Raw genomic sequence first — 18,001 nt, forward strand, 5'->3', positions numbered from 1 at the left:
TGAGTGACTCTAGATACTGTTAACCTAGATAACAATTAATATTAACAACTAATTACTGATGTAAATTTACCTGTATATTCTCTCCCTCTAGCAAATTACCGAGGCTGCAAATGCTCTCCTGTGTGATTATTCATTTAAATTCTACTATAATACCCTGCCGTGTTAGCATGGCAGACACAAGAGGAGTAAGTGCAAAACTAGCGTGGACACAGGAAGTAGAAGTCTATTTCTTCCTGTTTGTCTTTCAAGCAGCCAGTTGAATATTTCTTAATACCCACCCCTTGCCTAGATTAAGCTTGCTCCACCCTGGAATTCCTAGTTTATCTGCTCAGGAGCAGTTTTCTGCTTGTCTCCTCAAACGTAAAAAGAGCATATGAAACTCTGAAAAAGCTATTCTAAAAAAGATTCATAATCTCACTACCAATATAAAATTATTCCAAATTCAGTCTTCACTTTATCAGAATGAATTCATTGTATGTGTGGTTTTACCCACAGAGAAACGAAGTGTGTGTTCCCTGACAAGGTTCATACGTAATTCTCTTAAAAATGTAATGTGTTTTTTTTTTTTTTTTGAGACCTGGTCTGGATATGTGGCCTGAAATTCTCATCTTCTTGCCTCAGCCTCTCAAGTGCCACAGTGACAAGCGTGACATTCCATGCCCAGCAATAATGTGCAATCCAGACTTCAAACCCCGTTAGTGAGAATGCACTTCAAAATATTTTCTTCTTTAGCCGTTAATGATCAACGTAAGCGAGTCTAGCTTGTGTTTGTTCTGCTCTCTCATGGTTTTACTCAGAGACACTGCAGGATGAACCAGTTTAGTCAGTGCCTTCTAACTCGAATAATGGCCAGACAAGAACTTCTCCGCTCTCTGCATAGGCAGCTTAAATAAACGCAGTGGTCACCGGTGTGTGGCCTTTGACCTGCACATGAGGTTTCCGACCAGCAGGGGGCGTGGAAACGTTAGAGCTCTGCTGCGAGCGGCCAGGGGGCGTGGCTTCTGCATCCTTGACGGACAGCTAAGGAAGGATGCAGGCGAGGATGAGGTAATAGCAGGCAGAACGAGGAGGGCGTGGGGTTGTTCGTGCATGCGTGTGTGTGTGTGTGTGTGTGTGTGTGTGTGTGTGTGTGTGTGTGTGTGTGTGGTGTGTGTGTTTGTGTGTGTGTGTGTGCGCGCGAGTGTGAGTGTGTCCGTGCGTGCGCGAGCCGGAGAGAAATGCGAGCCTCGGAGCTCGCACCGCGGACACGGCCGGCTCTGCGCTGAAAACAGAAAGACAGACAAAAGTTCCATTTTTAAAGAGACTGCAAAGTTAAGGCCCGGCCGTGGCCGCTGGGGTCGGGATGGCGCGCGTGCTCTCGGCACCCGGGGACTAGGGAAGCGTCCGCGGGCGCGAGCTCGCCCTGGCGCACTGCCGGGGAGGGGCGACTCCTTCTGGAAACCACTGAGCGGAGCCACAGGGAGGGGGAGCTGTGCCCCCGCGGTCGCTCCGCTCCGCACCGAGAGAGGGCGGAGGGCGTGACCGTGCGGCGCGATCCACGCGGGCGCCCGCGGAGCCCCAGGCGCAACTGGTGCGAGGCGGGTGCAGCGTCGCTCGGGCCGCGCGCCCCCGGGTGGCTTTGCAAGGCGGGGCGGCGAGTGCGCAGGGCCGGGCCTTTGCATGAAGCCGCTGGACCCTTCGGAGCAGCGGCAGCAGCGGCGGAGCCCGGCGGCACGCGGTCGGAGGCGGGCGGCCCCGGGGTCCGCGTCCCGGTGCCTGTGCGGCTGCGGACTCCCCCATGGGCCGCAGCTGAGGCTGCCCGCGGCGGCGGGGCGCGGGGCCGGGGGCGCGGTCCAGGCCCGGAGGCGGCGGCGCCGGAGGAAGCGCAGGAGGCCGGGCCCGGGAGGCGGGCAGCGCCGCGCCACGGCCCCGGGCTCGCCATGCTCCTGGCCTCGGCCGTGGTGGTGTGGGAATGGCTGAACGAGCACGGCCGCTGGCGTCCCTACAGCCCGGCCGTGAGTCACCACATCGAGGCGGTGGTGCGCGCGGGTCCCCGAGCCGGGGGCAGCGTGGTACTGGGCCAGGTGGACAGCCGGCTGGCGCCCTACATCATCGACCTGCAGTCCATGAACCAGTTCCGCCAAGACACGGGTGAGCCGCCCACATCCCTTGTCTATCGCGGGTGCTACCGCCCTCGTGGTCGTGGGTCGTGGGCAGTTTCTCTTACTGGTGTCAGGGATCAGTGCTGAGGGCAGGTGCTTCCCTTCCCTAGGTCCTCTCAGGATCCCATGACCACCTCCAAATAAATGTCCTTCCAAGTAGTTGATCCAAGTGTCTTGACTGTGCAAACCCATCTGCAGCCTAGCAGCAGGAGACCCCCTTTCTGCCCCTAGTAGCTCTTTGTGCAAGAACTCTAGGACTTTGCAGCCCCCAAGCAATGCTTAGCAAGCAAGATATTGTGGAGCCCCTTGGCTACTCACACCTTGGCTGACCCTGCTTTGTCTCAAGCACCCTTGGGGCTACCACATGTCCCTTTTAACCTTACTGTCTCTGGCTCTCTTCTGTGGACTCAGCTTTCCCACTGCCTGCTCCTGGGTATAAGACTTGGGGAGCAGAGGGATTCCCCTGGCTTAATTACAGTCAGTCTAGTGTGTGGAAGTGCAGGAACATTACTGGGAAGAGAGAATGGAGCCAGGGGTTCCAGGGCAGGAACACCCTGGATGTGGTGACATCCACAGATGCCTCTACTTGTATCCTCCAAGCACTGAAGCAACAGGCCAGAGCAGATGGAGAGAGGAGGGGGAAGGACAGGGCTCTGGAATGCCTGCCAAGGAAGCTGCTCCCTTTTGTCCATGGAGGAGGAGGGAGGGAGGAGGAGGAAGGCTAAGAAGAAACTGTCCCCAGGTTTTTTCTTAAAGTAGCACACAAGGGTCACTGCGGCCTCCCCAGGCACTGAACTCTTCTTGTCTTTACATAAAAACCAAGTTGCCAGCAGGACCACTCCAGACCTCCCAGCTGTGCAGCCCTTCTAGATCCTAGCCAGGAATGGAGCTGCAGAGGTTAGAGCGTGGCCTGGGAGCCCCTGGAGGGAGGAGGAAAGCAGTTGCCCTCTCCTCTGGGTCCAGTGTGTTCAAGTTTAACAGGTGACCTGGGATAAGTTTGTGTCTCCAGAGAGTAATCTTTTCAGTTGGGGGTCATTTCTGGAATTCTGGCTGGCCTTTCCCAAGGGTGTAACTGCAGAGCCCGGAGAAGCAGGTGTGGTGGGGAGGGGCAAGAGGGTATGAAGAGGAGGGCCCTGTGGCCCAGGGAACAGCTGCTGGACAGGTCCTCTGAACGGCCTAGGAAAACCCTCACATCCTGCGTGCTAATTGGAATTGTCATGGGAAAGAAGTCTATTCCTTCCTCTTGTAATCTGTAGTCATAACTCTGAACAACCGCTTTGCCAAGAACTGTATGACCCTGGCCAATGGGGGAAAACTTTTTTTGGGGGGGAAAAAAAATTCCAGAAGTTTTAGCATCTGTCGGGCTTGAGCCTTGATGGAGAAAGCAGGGAGGAGGAGCTGAGAGGAAGAGAATAAAGAGAAATGAAGAGAAGTGGGGGAAGAGAATGAAACGTGGCCTGAGATTAGGAATATAAGATGCTGTTGTGCATTTGAATACAGCATGTGGAAGTAAGGAGTGGAGCGAGTGAGCGAGCGAGGCCTCAGATGGAGGGCGAGCATGTGTGTGTGGAGGAAGCAGCTGAGCTGTGGAGGTGGGATCAGCAGACCACCTGACAGGGAGTTCCAGGCCTGCTCAAAATAAAACAGCAAGTTTAGCTCTTCTATTTCAGACTAAGTCTGCGCAGCATATGGAGAGCCATTCTAGCAATGGGCAGCCCCCATCCCCTGCCCCACTGTTAGGACGTCAGAGGGTTCACCTGCATTTGGAGCTATTTAAGATGGACGTAGAACTAGGAGCAGTCATGACCTAGACATTGCTCTTGACAAAAGTGAAGTTCTGGAGAACCAGGAGTGAATTGACAGTATCTCCTCCCAAGGTCTGTCTGCTGGCGGCTGTTCTCCGGGCAGTAACCTATTGGTTACTAGTGGTTATAGCAGATCACTCAGCACTGGAGCGTCTTCTGTTTTATGTCTGAGGCTGAGAAATAACAATGATCCTCGGCAAAACTCTGCCACTGAACTATTTCTTCTGCCTCAGCCTTTTTAAAAATATGATCTAGGTCTTTGCTTCAGGCTGGCCTCAAACTGGCCAACTACCTGTCTTAGCCTCCCAAGTGCAAGCATTGATTACGGGCGTGCCCTCCTCCTCCAGCCTGAATCCTTTTAAAGATTGCCTCGTGGGTGTCACATCCACGCTGCTTTGGCTTCATCTCCTCTTTCCTGGATCAAGATCACTTTCCTAGGCACCTCTCTCTTATGTCAAGTGCTGGGCTGGGATGCTGAAGGCATACATAAGGCTGAATTCCTAGAAAGGCTGGGCCTGCCAAGGAGCTTGTCAATGCAGATTAGAGTCCCTTCATGTCAGCTCTGACCCCTTCTGCTCCCTTCCTCGTCCAGACAAGAACTCGGTTCCTCTCAATATAGACCATTGATGAGACTGTGACGTGGTAGGAACTTTAAGCCACCAGCTCCCAGGCAACCTCAGCCAAGCCCCAGCAATGTTTAATTAAATTACTCACTGTCCCCAAGCCACACTGTAAAGCTGGGAACCAGAAAAAAAAAATCCCTATAGAGACAGACAAGCTGGAAGTTCCCTGCCTAGAAGCAATTCCTCTCTCTTTGGTTGTCTTGTTTTATAGGCATTTGACATGAGAGCTTTCTCTTTTCAGAGTTGTATGCCTGGATACCTAGGGAGCTTGGTCTCTCCATTCCTCAGAGCTCTTGACTGCATCCAGACTGTCTCCAGGGAGATGGCTGGGAGGTTGCAGACACCCATCTGCCTGCTTCTGTTTGCCCTGGGTTCTCCTTCCCCAGATTTTGCAGATAGGAGCTGATTTGCATTCTAGGCTACTTTTCTCTGGGCATTTGGGCTGGAGACTATTAAAGAAGGTACGGAGTGGGGAGGTTCGGGGTTAGTCTGTGTGCCTTAGTGGAGCCTCTCCATCCAAAGTCCTCCACTGTCATTTTCCTTTTCCTTTGCAGTGAGGCCTTCCCATAACGGTTCAGGTCTTTTCCTTTGTAGACTGCAGAGAAGCCTTCGGATCCCTTTCTTTTCCAGCATAGGCATCTGTAGGTGCATGATCTGGACCCCCTGCACCAACAGTGATGCTCGGGAAAATAGATGGATGCAAGAGTAAAGTGTTTCCAGCTCAGCGTTTTCAGTACTAGCCTGTCTCTTTTTTTTATCTTCAATGTAAAGGGTCCAGTGGAGTGAGTGGGATTACACGAGTTGACAAAATCTCTCCTATTCCTTCCTACCTCGTGTGGGCACAGGAAATGAGGAGTCAGACATTGTGATTACCATGTGGATGCTTCAGTATAGAGGAGATGTGTCTGTGACATGCCAAGCAAGTTCACAGGTGTCTTACTCAATTTTCATAAGGATTATACGAAGACTAATTATTCCCATTTTATAGAAAAAGGAACGAGCTGAAAGAACTTAAATTGGTCAGGAGTTCAAGTTACTTTGTCAGTGACTGAGCTAAAAGTCCAATGGAGTGTCCCATGTCTGCTTCCTGCATTTGTGAACATTGTGGACTGACTTCATGTGCAGTGGCAGGTGTGTGGGGCCTATCGGGAATAGAACATCCAAGCATTTACCCTCATGGAGCTTTCTACACTGAGGGTGAGGTGAAGTCGTGCTGGTAGGGGGTGAGGATCTGACAGCGTAGACTATAAAAACACAGGTCTGGGTTACACGTCAGAGACCTCGGCCCATGCCCGGAGCACTGTCTTCTAGTTCCCAAAAGACAAAACTTTTTTGATGCTTTTGGGTGCTGGTGTCTGGGTAGCTGGGAGAAAGCCATTTTTCCTTCTCTTCCTTCCTCTTTGGTTTGTGAACATTCTCTATGCCTGCCGTATTGGAAACCTTCTCCTTGGGTCATCACACCATAGTATAAGATGGAATTTCTCCAGACTGTCTAATCCATGGTCCTGATTCTAGAATAGCCCAGGGCTAGACTATTCCAAATAGTCTCTAGAAATACAATCTCACCTTCTCTCTTCTCCCAAATTTTTGGTTCTGAGGTTGTGTGTGGGTTTTTTTTGTTGTTGTTGTTGTTTGTTTTGTTTTGTTGGTTTTTTCGAGACAGGGTTTCTCTGTGTAGCTTTGTGCCTTTCCTGGAACTTGCTTTGGAGACCAGGCTGGCCTCGAACTCAAGAGATCCACCTGCCTCTGCCTCCCGAGTACTGGGATTAAAGGCGTGCGCCACCACCGCCTGGCTGAGGTTGTGTATTTTTAATGACTACTCTGTAGGGCTGAACTAAATTCAATAACTTTGTCTCCAAAAGACTAGCTCATCTTTGCATGCCTCTGTTTGCTGCCACTTTGCAGTTTCCTCCTGGTCATCCTCAGGATTCTTTGACTCATTCTCTTATTGAGAGCCTGGGAGGCTAATATGTCCAGTATTGCAAAATGTGTAGCCCTTGGTTGAAATTTTAATGTGCATGAAGAGAACTGGATTCCCAGACCAAGGCTCTTGGGTCTTGAGGTCATTGCTGGGCCCCTGGGGGTTGTTAACAAATGGCCTTGAAACATCATTTTCAGAGAATCCAGCTGCCCATGCTCAAGTCCTTCCTAGTCCGCTCTGTAGGGTCTCCCCACCTCTCTTTTTGCTTTATCTAACATCCATCTGCCACTCTGAACTGATTAGGAGAGCAGCTTTGGTCTTGTCACTTATACTTAAAACCCTTCACCATCTCTTCCTTACTCAAAAACAATGCTATCACAGCTTGGTGTTCCAGACCTTCCATGCCCTAGCTCTAGGCTGGTCCTCTGTGCCTTATGTTTTCCCAGTAGTTCTGAGGTTTCCTCCACCCTACCTGTTCACATGGTTCCCCCTTGAAGGGATGCCCTTTCTTTCTATTTGACTATTGAAATTCTCTTTATCTTTCAAGTCTTATTTATCATCTATTTCTTCAAAAGTTCTGCAAACCATCACCACTTCAGGTATTAATCACTATTAATTGGGCCCCCGCCCCCTCAGGCTCAATAAATGTCAGGCCTATGGGACAGTGCTAGGGTAAACAGTTTACGCTTACTGTCACCGGATTGAGGATCTAGGGAGGGAGGCAGGTCCTCCTCTAACTAGCCACATAGATAAATGTGCAAACTGCACATTGAGATCAGTGCTGTTAATTCGGAGGGGGGACCTAGCATGGTGAAGGGTCCCAGAGTCAGAGAATAGCAACAGGAGAGACTGGAGGCCACTGTGAAAGAAATGTGTGCAGAGTGTGTGGGGGAAGGAGCTGTGGAGGTGGGTGAGGCCGGGGATTTGGGTCCTGGCCGAAGAAAAAAATTCTGGGAAGATTTAAGCAGAGAAGGGTCTAGTCATTTTCCCGACAACTTGCATTTCCTTGATGTCCTTTGGCTCATTTTGCATCATAAACAACCACTCACACATTTGCCCACTAACTCCTTTTGAGACTGCACTCGGCTTAAGAGTTTTATGTTCTCCATAGCAACTAATGGGATGCTGAGCAATATGCGATCAATGAGAAAAATATGATAGCAGCCAGACTGTTCAATCAATCATGGCACAGTTTATGGTGCTTTTATAACTGCCGGACATTGCGTTGGGGAGTGGAATACAAAGAGCCACACAGCTGTATCCCTGCCCCCACTCAGCACCTAAAAGGAGGGTAAGCTTAGACATCTAAAAACCGTCAGTCCAGTTCTGCACCTAAAACTTCCTGGGGGGTGAGTGAGGCTGGGACTAAAACATTTCAAAAATGGGTGAACAAGTGGCCTAAGAACCCAAAAGAGAATTTCAGTAAGTGAAAATGACAAGGAGTTGTAAGTGATAAGGTTGTGGTGTGGAGATGTGAAATATAGTTAGGAATACTTGAGAATTAAGGGGTTCTGGACTTGACAGAAATAGTGGAAAATGCAAAGGATAGGAGAAGATAAACTAGGAACGTGTTATGGAGCCAGGACATGGTCTAGAGAGTTCAGAGACTGTTCAAATTTTTCCAGGATCACTAACTTTACTGTCTAAAAACCAGTTGCTCAAACAAACAAAAATGTCTTGTAAGTACAGTTGTAAGCACTGATCAAGTGCATTGCCCCTATTCCCTAGAGGGAATTTTCAAAAGTGCCATGAAAACTCTCTGAACTTAATTTTCTTATCTGCAAAAGGTGTTTTATAGGATTGCCATGGAAATTGTATAGAATGGGTATCTGTGAGCAACCAAGAGTAAAGACTGTGCAAATATTCTGGGGTGATGTATTTTTTTCTCTTCCTCCGTATCTCCCCCCTGTACACACACACACACACACACACACACACACACACACACACACACACACACACACACACACACACACACACACACGGGCTGTGTCCTCTAACTACACTTTTCCTATAACATCCCAAGGATGAACTACAATCATAATCACTTGCTGTGTGACAGGTTCCTATTTGTAGTTTTATACTGGATTCTCCATTCAATCTTCAAATTCACCTGTTACAGCTATGCAGAGACCTAAGAGAGGAGGAAAGAAGGCTTCCTCCCACTGCAGGAAGGGATGGAACCTCCTCCGTGGACCCTGGGCTTTGTTCCCCAGACTGCTGCTGAGGAAGGAAATGGAGGCTAACCCGGGCACTTCCCCCCTCCGTCCTGATACCCCAGGGCCCCCAACAGAGGTCCTGGCACTGAATAGAGAATTGTTCTGCTTCTCCCTTGTGCCTCTGAATGTTGATGTTTTGGGTTATTAAGGGGCTTGGAGATGGGGTGGGGAGTAGGTTATGACCCTGGCAAAGTCCTGAATAACCATTGTTCCTTTCTTTTCCCCTTGAATGGGATTCTGTCCCAGTCATGGTGTCTCCCTCTGGGTTGGGGGAGGGGGCGGGTCAGAGGCCAGGAAAGGGGAGCCTTTTCCCACCACTTCCTCATATAAAGCTTAAGCTGGCAGATGCAGGGACCCCCAGCAGCTCAGAGCCCTCTTCAACCTTGAGCCTTGATGTTGATGCCATGAAATGAGTCCTGGTTGGAGACAGAATTTGGGACTAGGGTGGGTAGAGGAAAAAGAGGCAGCAATTCTGGAGTCCAGATCTCTTGTGGGCCTGCTGGGTCACCTGCGCTGTCCCATTATCTTGTTATCTCCCTGGCTCTTGCAAACCCACAGGGAGACCATTAAAATGAAGAGGATGCTATCTTTAGAAGGGTTGAGTTTCTTGGAAGAAAACCTTAGATAATTATGAAATGATTCTCGTGACCATTGAGAATGCTATTATTACTGATAAAAGACTTAATAGTGGGAAATGGGTGAGAGTTCTCTCAAGATGATGCCCCATCTCCCAATAACACATTTTCATCTTAATTTTTTTTTTACATTTATTTGTTTTGGCAGGGTAGAGGATGGGTTGAGCCATGGCATGTGTGTGGAGGTCAGAGGGCAACTTGTGGGAGTTGGTTTTCTCCTTCCCCCGTGTGGGTCCTTGGGACCAAATTCGGGTCATCAGGTTTAGAATCAAGTTCCCTTGCCCCCTGAGCCATCTCGTCATCCCAATTCTTCCTTCTTCTTAATGTGCTCCGAAAGAGCTATGGTCAGCTTAATTGCCATAACCTCTGGCCTTTTAGATGGAAGCAAAGTTGTCCTCTTTTCTTCTGGACTTGGATGGTTCTGTGTTCTTTTCCTCCATAGCCCTGAGTGCAGGGCTGTTCAGAGAGGCAGAGATGGCCTATGAGCACTTCTCTGTGTGAGGTCATTTCTCTGCCAAGTGAGAGTTACCAGACATGTGAATTTCTATGCGTTGACTATATAATCACCTTTAGTGTTTGTTTACCAAAACGTCCAGGGAGTAGTTACCCCATTTCTCTGAGCAAGAGTTGATGGAGTATCCTTATTAGCTGGAAGGTGAATTGATTGGTCTGCAAATCAATACATCTGAACCCTGAGTTTGGAGGTGTGTTCTGCTGCTTGGCAATGCTTCCCATGCCCTCCATGTGGCTTCATCTGCTTCTGCTCTGGAGAGGTTGTAGACCCTGAATGAGTCTTACTCAAAACCCTACTAGGCAGCACAGGGCTGACCACACAGTAGGACTGTTGTTATGTTTACCTGTGAATCTAATACAAATCAGTGGTATTCTCTACCAACTCTGACCCCTCCTCTGCCTTACTTTGACAGGGACCCTACGACCAGTTCGCCGCAACTACTACGACCCATCCTCAGCCCCTGGGAAGGGTGTGGTGTGGGAGTGGGAGAATGACAATGGTTCCTGGACGCCCTATGACATGGAAGTGGGTATCACCATCCAGCATGCCTACGAGAAGCAGCACCCCTGGATCGACCTCACTTCCATTGGCTTCAGCTACATCATTGACTTCAGCACCATGGGCCAGATCAACAGGCAAACCCAACGCCAGCGCCGTGTCCGCCGCCGACTAGACCTCATCTACCCGATGGTCACAGGCACTATGCCTAAGGCTCAGTCCTGGCCAGTCAGTCCTGGAACGGCCACCTCCCCGCCTGCACCCCCCTGCTCCTGTCCACAATGTGTTTTGGTGATGAGTGTCAAGGCGGCTGTGGTCCATGGAAGCACTGGGCCCCTTCAGCCTCCAGGAACACGCAAGAACGTGGCTCCCTCTGGAGTGGGCAAGCTGCCCCCGCCCCCGGGCCCTGGGGCAAAGCCACTAGACACCGCAGGCACCATCCGGGGCCCAGGGAAGTCTGCCCCATCACAGGTGATCCGGAGACAAGTCTCTAATACACCAGCTGGGGCGACTGTAGGCTCCCCCACCAGCCCACAAGGAAGCAACAGGAAGACTGGAAGGGTGGCACTGGCCACTTTGAATCGGTCCAACCTGCAGCGACTGGCCATTGCCCAGTCCCGGGTGCTGATTGCCTCGGGGTAGGTGTTCCCATGGCTGCCACAGAGCATTTACCCACCTCAGAGATAGCACATGACTCACCTCTGGGTCAGACAGCTAGAGGAACTGGCTAAGGCAGGCATACCTAGTCTTCTCAGGCTGAGCTGAGTGTGGACCGGGAGGGATTTCACATTGGGTACCAAGAGGTCTGGATATATTGAGGTTTTGCTTCTTAGTTGGCATGTGATCTGAGGCAAGACCCACACAGGAAGCTCTGACTTCATCATTAGCAAATGCTGCAGACATACCCATGTTACAACCCAAGAGGGGACAGATGGCCATCCTAGGAAGTCTTAGTCAGCATTGGTTGAATTTCCACTGTGTTCTGGTTTAATGGTTTTATCATCTCGTTTATAATCTTTAAAATGACTCTGGAGACATTATCTCATTTCACGGATAAAGAAAATCAGGTATGTTATAGGAGTCCGGTCTTACCCATTCCCTACCAGACATTTATGTCAGTGCAGGCATACAGTAGGTGCCAAGCATGGATTGCTTCTTCCATGCCCCATCTTAACATTCTTAGGACATGCTGGTGCTGTTGGAGGTAACATTAGTGTTTCTTACATTCTTGATATCCCTCATCCACCAAATAGGAGTGCCCGGGCCCTGCAGCCTTTGCCTGACATGCTGGCTTCTTGTCAACCCCAACTGCCCTCCTTTTGTCCCCAGCGGTCTGGCCCTGCTGCTGCCCTGTGGCCCAAATGGTTGAGATGGCGTTAGAGCTGGAATGGGTCCCTAGACTGAAAACCTAGGCTGCCCCGAGGCAGTGCCGTAGATGCACAGCTGGGTCTGCAAACATCTTAGCACGGGAAAGGAAATGAAAGAAGGGATGCAGCTGGAGGGGGAGCACTAGGCTGGAAGAGCCTCTGTTCCTGCCTCTCATTTGTGTAAGCCCTAGGATCTTTGCAAGGGTCAGTGTCCTTGTGTGTCAAATGACGATTCCAAGTTTACAACCTGCTCATGGGAACACAGTAAAAACCTCCACGGATAGAGTTGACTCCTTGACAAGTCCCAGATGTGCTTGTCCATGTTATCCCATTGATTTCGCTGATGTATTTTAGGGATGGGCACTTTGCTAAGATTTTTCTTTCCTTGGAGGGTCACCCAGCTCATGTGGTGCCGAGAAGTTGGGACACAAGATTTTGTCCACTGTTCCATCATTGTTTTGACTAAAGCCTCAGTGACGGTGAAGGCAGCTTATAATGCAAGTCAGAGGCATGGGTACGCTCATGACTTCCTCCATGGTGAAGTATGGGACAGGGGAAGAAGTGCCTGGATCCTGCTGTTCCTCTGTGCCTCTACCCTGGATCACAGTAGAGTTCTAGGTGCTCTAGCAGAGTTCCAGGGTGATTGCTGGCACACAAGAGGAGCCCTTCATTGCTGGGCTTGAACCCAAGTTCCTTGCTGTGCCACTTGGAGTGAGTTTTGCATCCTCTGTCTTCAGTGTTCTTAGCTGTTGAGTGGCATTATAATAGTACTTCAGTTCTAGGGCTGCCACGCGGGTTCAGTGAGGCCTTCAATTTGGAGACTACATGGCATCCAGTGGGTGTTAGCTACAGATGATGATGTATCTAACGGTTATACACTTGCGTTGTTACTGCACTGAAGACAAAGCTGAACTGATCCAATTTACACCTCATTTCTGTCCCCTTTGATAAATGCCCCAGTGACCCTGTGCCATCACGGAGACAGATGCCCCTTGAACTGCAGTGAGTCCCAGGAAGTCAACAGGCTTCATTTCTTTCCTTTATTCCTCTCCTAAGCTGGACGAAGGAGTGGGGCTGTACACTTTCAAAGGGGCTATAGAAATGAGTCGCTTTTGCTCTGTCTTCCTGAAAGGGAGGCCCCTCCCACCTCTCTCTGTCTTCCAGCCCTTTCTTCTCACCTTTTCCCACCTCCCACACCCCTCTGCCATCTCTTCCAGCTTTTCTTGGCCACTAATGAGCGTGTGTCACCCCTTTGTCTGGCACCACCATCAACCTTCTGTCATTACACAGCCAGTCCCATCCTCTCTGCCCGTGACCTCTTCAGGCAACTTTCCCACAGGAAAAGAAAAAAAAAAAGGAAGATCAGGCAATGTGGGATGAACAGAAAGTCTTGGCAGGGAACAAAAGATGCAGTGAATTATTCAGAGACACAAGCAGGAGGTTCTTAAAAGGGGTAGGGAGGTCTGTGCAGGGCAGCAATCACCCCTCTCCCCCCAGAGTCCAGGTTTCTGTACCTCCAGCTAGGCATGGTTGTTGGTTGCCTTAGAGACAAGGCCATTGTCCTTCATGAGGCTTCCTGGGTTGGTGAATAACTCAGAAACACCAGCTTTCTTACCATGGGGTCTGCAAGGATATCCCCCCCCATTCAGGCCCCTTCCCTTTACTGTGTTAGCTCCCCTCTCTCCTCAGTTTTATTTTATCAATGGAAATAGAAACTTCGACCCTCCCATAACTGGTAACAGCCCAAGAGGATGGGGGAAGGGCTGTCTTCTGATTGGCCAGCACATGACTGGGTCCAAAGGCTTTGGCTGAGTTGCTTGGAGGATGTGAGAGGCAGGCTTGTGATTGGACTGCTGTTTCCTAGAAGGAGGGGCTCATGCTCAGATGGCTGAGGCCCCAAGGGCAGAGGACAGATTTTCTGGGGTTTTCATTTTAACCTGGAACTGTGGGGGAAGGGTAGGCAGGTGTTGCCTGCTCACAGTCCCGAGCACTGCTGGGCTTTCAACTCTGCCCTTTATACCTGATACCCTGTGCTCAAGAATGTGAGAAAACTGGATTATTAAAGCAGGAAGTGGCAGGAATCAAGTCCTTCGACAATTGGAAAATAAAAGTGTAAACAGTTGCCCAAATTTGCACAAGGCTCTGCTGTTTACCAACTACTTGACCTAGATGCTACAGCCTCACAGGGACCCCACGGGAGCAGACATTTATCAGGTCTTGTTTACAGCTGGGGTAAAGGCAGGCAGATGTGATCACAGAATACAGAGGAGCTGGCCAGCGCTGCCAAAGGCAAAAGCAGGCTGAGTACAGATGGGGCAGGCACTTTGCATTTCTCCCTCCATGTTTGGTGTTTGGTAAAGCACACAGCCCTGGACTGCACTGAGTTTCACTGCTGCCCACAGACGAGAGACCACATGGCCCCCTTCCGGACACACAGGGGCAGGGTGGTCCAACCAGTTGACCCCAATCTTCCTAAGTGTTCAGGGGTTTCAAAAGCGGACTTCCCCTATGTCTCTCTAGACTCCCACACCCCACAATTCTTGGGCTGCTCTGAGGGTTGGAGTATTTCCTGGTTGACCAGATAGCATGTGGAAACCTGCCAGTCCAGTTTGTGGGAACAAAGGTGGCCTTTGTCACTCAGATCACAGTATTTTATCAGCTGAAGTGGGGGCTGTGGAGATGGTGAAGGGGCAGGTGCAAGGCTCTGCTCATGCTGTCCCCCTGGGGGAAGCCAGGGAACATACCACGGGAGGCAGACTCTTCAAACCTTTTCAGGTAGAGTCTGGAAGGTGAAACTGCCCTGGAGGAGGTCCAGGGCCTCTGAGTCACCTTCCTCTCAAGTAGTTTTATGGGAAATTGCCAAGGGGACACGTTCTAGCCCCACACCATTGAGGCAGTTGGCCGACTTCATATTATTTGCAGTGTTTGGTCATTTACAGAACCCGGAATCAAGACTGTTCCTTTTTCCTTGGTCTGGTGACTCTTATTTAATAATGACATCTTTTTCCCTGCCCACATCCGGTCTTGCTTTATTCAGGGAGCAGTTCAGAAAGAAAAGTAGCCTTTTGGTTTGGCCAGATAGATAAACATAACATCCTTTTATGAGCTTCATGGCTTCTGTGATCAAGGCAAGAGAGGAGTCGCATCATACTGGGCCTGTGTGGGACAGAGAGACCTGGTTCTTGGGTCTCTCTTCTGTCCTAATGGTGGCTTTATTCGTTACAGCATGGGGCAGTGGAGAGCTTGGCATCATGGGAGGCACAGTGGAAGGACCCTGGAGCCGGATACTGTGTTGGACTCTTAGTTGCAATCTTGGCCTTGTCCTAACCTCTGTGTGCCCCAACGCTGTTACCTATACAGTGAGATTGACAATGGTACCTCTTACATAGATTGTTGGGAGGACTGGGTGGGTTTATCTGTTGTGGGCAGTTATGGTCACCCCCTAGCCAGATCTGAGTTCTGTGAATCATAGAGTAAGAGCCATGGGGTGTCATGTTCACAGCTACACCCCCAACATTAAGCATAATTGTCCCAACATGGGTTAAACAAGTTCTTTTCAAATAGATAAATAAATAAATATTGACTCCTGACTTCCCAGCACAGCCCTAGCCCAGCTGGATTCTCAGGCTGCCTAGCTCCCAGGCATCTATCACTAGCCCCACTGGCTTCTCCAAGCCAGCTGTGGAAGCCTGGTTGGAAGAAGCCTGGAATGGCACAAGTCCCATCTCTACGTGTCCTGTATTTTCTCTGTCGGTGCTTTCGCTGTGGGCGGCCTCGCCTTTCCCAGGCAGCTGTGTGGGCTCCTCTCCAGAGATGGGGAGGACAGGGAGGGGAGGAGATTCGACTTGTGTTTATAAGTTTCTGGGACAAGGAGAAGTGACAGCTGTTCAAGCAGTGGTTTCCAAGTACTGGACCAGGGATTGCAACATCTCCATTCTGAGAAGCTTGGGGAGGGGGGGGCGGGGTGCTGGGGGGATGCAGATTCCTGTGGTGCATGAATTTGTGGGAAAGGGTTATGACTCTGATCTTGGCTAAAGATCTGTGTTTTAGCCAACACTAAGGGAGTGTAGGTGGAAATGGGCAGTGACTTGGAAGAACGTCTTAGGTAGAAGAAGCAACATTTATAAAGGGGCTTAGGCGGGAGCATGACTGGCAGGTGCTAGGACCAGCAAGAGCACAGAGTAAAAAAGCGCTGAGAAGAGCCTGGCAGTGGACTAAGGAAATCAGGGCGGAGGTACTGGCGGATCCTGCAGGGCCAGGAGCCCTTGCTTTGACTGGATCCATTCTGCACTCTGAGGTTCTGAGTGGAGGGTGTTCTGACCTGAGTTCAGTTTTGAACCTCTTCCCTCCCACTGATGTGTTAAGAACCTACTGCACGTTGGTAGGTTTAAACACGGGTTCATTTTATTCTGTTTGTCAAAGCCATATTATATGTGCCCTTTCCTTCCACAGGGTCCCCACTGTGCCTGTGAAAAACTTGAATGGGTCCAGCCCTGTCAACCCTGCCTTGGCAGGTAAGAACTAACTAACCTGGGCTGGACTAGCTTAGGCTGAAAAAAATCAGTCATGGACTAGCTGAGGAACACTTGCTTACAAAGAGGAGAGAATGTGGGTGCTAACTGAAGAAAATGAGATCTTAGGAGTTGAACAGGAAGATTTGGGGTGGTGCTAAAAGCAGAGCATGTCATGGGGCTTGGGAGATAGCTCAGGTAATAAAGGGTTTGACAGGCAAGCATGACGGCAAAAGTTCTATCCCAGAATCCCTGTTTAAAAAGGAAAAGAAAAACAATTTGGGAATAGTGATGGCTGCGTATAATCCCACTGCTGGAGAGGCAGAGATAGGCAGATTCCTGGAGGTTTCTGGCCACCAGTTTCCTGGTGAGGTCCAGGCCACTGAAACCTTGACTCAAAACACAAGCTGACCCTCTAAGGTTCAAGGAACATCATGGAAGAGGGGGTGAGAAGAATGTAAGATGGGAAAGATAGGGATAAGGGCTGTAAAATTCCACCTTGTCAGTATACTACAGTTTCATCCTGATCTTACATTGGCTGTGGCTGCCTGCCCCGGGCCTAGAGAAGAATGGCTTTGTCATTGGTCAGGCATGGACTGGGAGGGGCCTCAGAGGGCCCTGTATGTCCCTATTGAACTGATAGCTACTGGTAGATTCTGAGAGGAGGAAGAGACCTTGCCTTCAGTTATGGGCCCCACCAAGCTCTTAACGGCTCCTCCATACCCATGGTCATACACAAGCCCCTGGTCAAAATTAATGATTCACAGAACAGAAAGACATGAATGTGGAACAGAGACTTTTAGATAAAGGGAGAAGGAGTTAACAGGGTAAGAGTTAGAGCAAAAGTACGTTTAATTACCAGGGTATTTTTTGTGTGTGTGTGTGGGGTGGGGGGGGGGGTGGTTTAAGTGAGGTAGTTAGCTTCTGAGGAACAACTTACAGAGCTGTCTTCGGGCCTTCATCCACCCCTGCACCCAAGCATGCCACTGCATATATGTGTGTTAAGAGAATGCATGAATTATGAGAACTGTCTGTGGAGAGGAGGAGAGTGGGCAAATGGGAGGGAGGGAATCTTGGGAGCACATTCTTCAGCCCTTCCTCACCCCTGCCCTGCCCCTTCCAGGAATCACCGGGATCCTCATGAGTGCAGCGGGATTGCCTGTATGCCTCACTCGGCCACCAAAGTTGGTCCTCCACCCACCCCCTGTCAGCAAGAGTGAAATAAAGTCCATCCCAGGGGTGTCCAACACAAGCCGCAAGACCACCAAAAAACAGGCCAAGAAAGGTACAGGCCTCTTCTGATTAGATCTCTGGAGTGAAAGGCTGGGCCTCCAGCCCCGGCTCTGCCTGCACCAAGGTCAAAGCCGTGGCTTACCCCCCTGGGCTGTCACTTCCCCGGCTGCTAAGCAGGCCTCACTCATAGATTTTGATGAGTCTACCAAAGTGGTTTGGGTGTAGGTCAGAAAGAACTACCTGGAAACACATAAACACGCAAGCCTACGGTGGCAGAGGCATCAAAGTGTTAAGTGCTGTGCAAGGACAGTGTGTCAGGAGAGAAACAGAACTGGTGTCAGAAGAGACGCCGTGAACCAAGAAGTCCTGACTTTGTCACGTGCGAGTTGGGTGCAGCTTCTGCTCTCCCGTCTTTGTAATGCCCGTGACCAGCAGCAGGTAGATCCTGGAATGTGCCCATGGCGACTGGAAAGCCAGCACGGTCTTAGGTCTCTCTGGACCTCTGGCCCCATGAACTCTCTGTATACCTGTCCA

At 50.2% G+C, this 18,001-nt stretch overlaps 1 protein-coding gene across 2 annotated transcripts in view; it reads left to right on the forward strand.

The window, feature by feature from the left end:
- The first annotated feature begins 932 nt into the window (after positions 1–932).
- Positions 933–18,001, forward strand: part of Dtx4 (deltex E3 ubiquitin ligase 4) — a 34,541-nt gene continuing 17,472 nt past the window's right edge. Inside the window, exons 1-4 of one of the 2 annotated variants that reach the window (XM_052761426.1) lie at positions 933–1,047; positions 10,271–10,994; positions 16,176–16,237; positions 17,358–17,519. In XM_052761426.1, the coding sequence (XP_052617386.1) occupies positions 10,378–10,994; positions 16,176–16,237; positions 17,358–17,519 (841 nt within the window). In that variant the 5' untranslated portion in view covers positions 933–1,047; positions 10,271–10,377. Of the gene's footprint in view, positions 1,048–1,819; positions 2,131–10,270; positions 10,995–16,175; positions 16,238–17,357; positions 17,520–18,001 lie in introns of those variants that run through there. The other variant, XM_052761425.1, reaches the window with a different exon arrangement.

This window comes from Peromyscus californicus, unplaced genomic scaffold (genome assembly GCF_007827085.1).
Source record: "Peromyscus californicus insignis strain IS unplaced genomic scaffold, ASM782708v3 Scaffold_4__1_contigs__length_199733344, whole genome shotgun sequence".
NCBI lineage: Eukaryota > Metazoa > Chordata > Mammalia > Rodentia > Cricetidae > Peromyscus > Peromyscus californicus.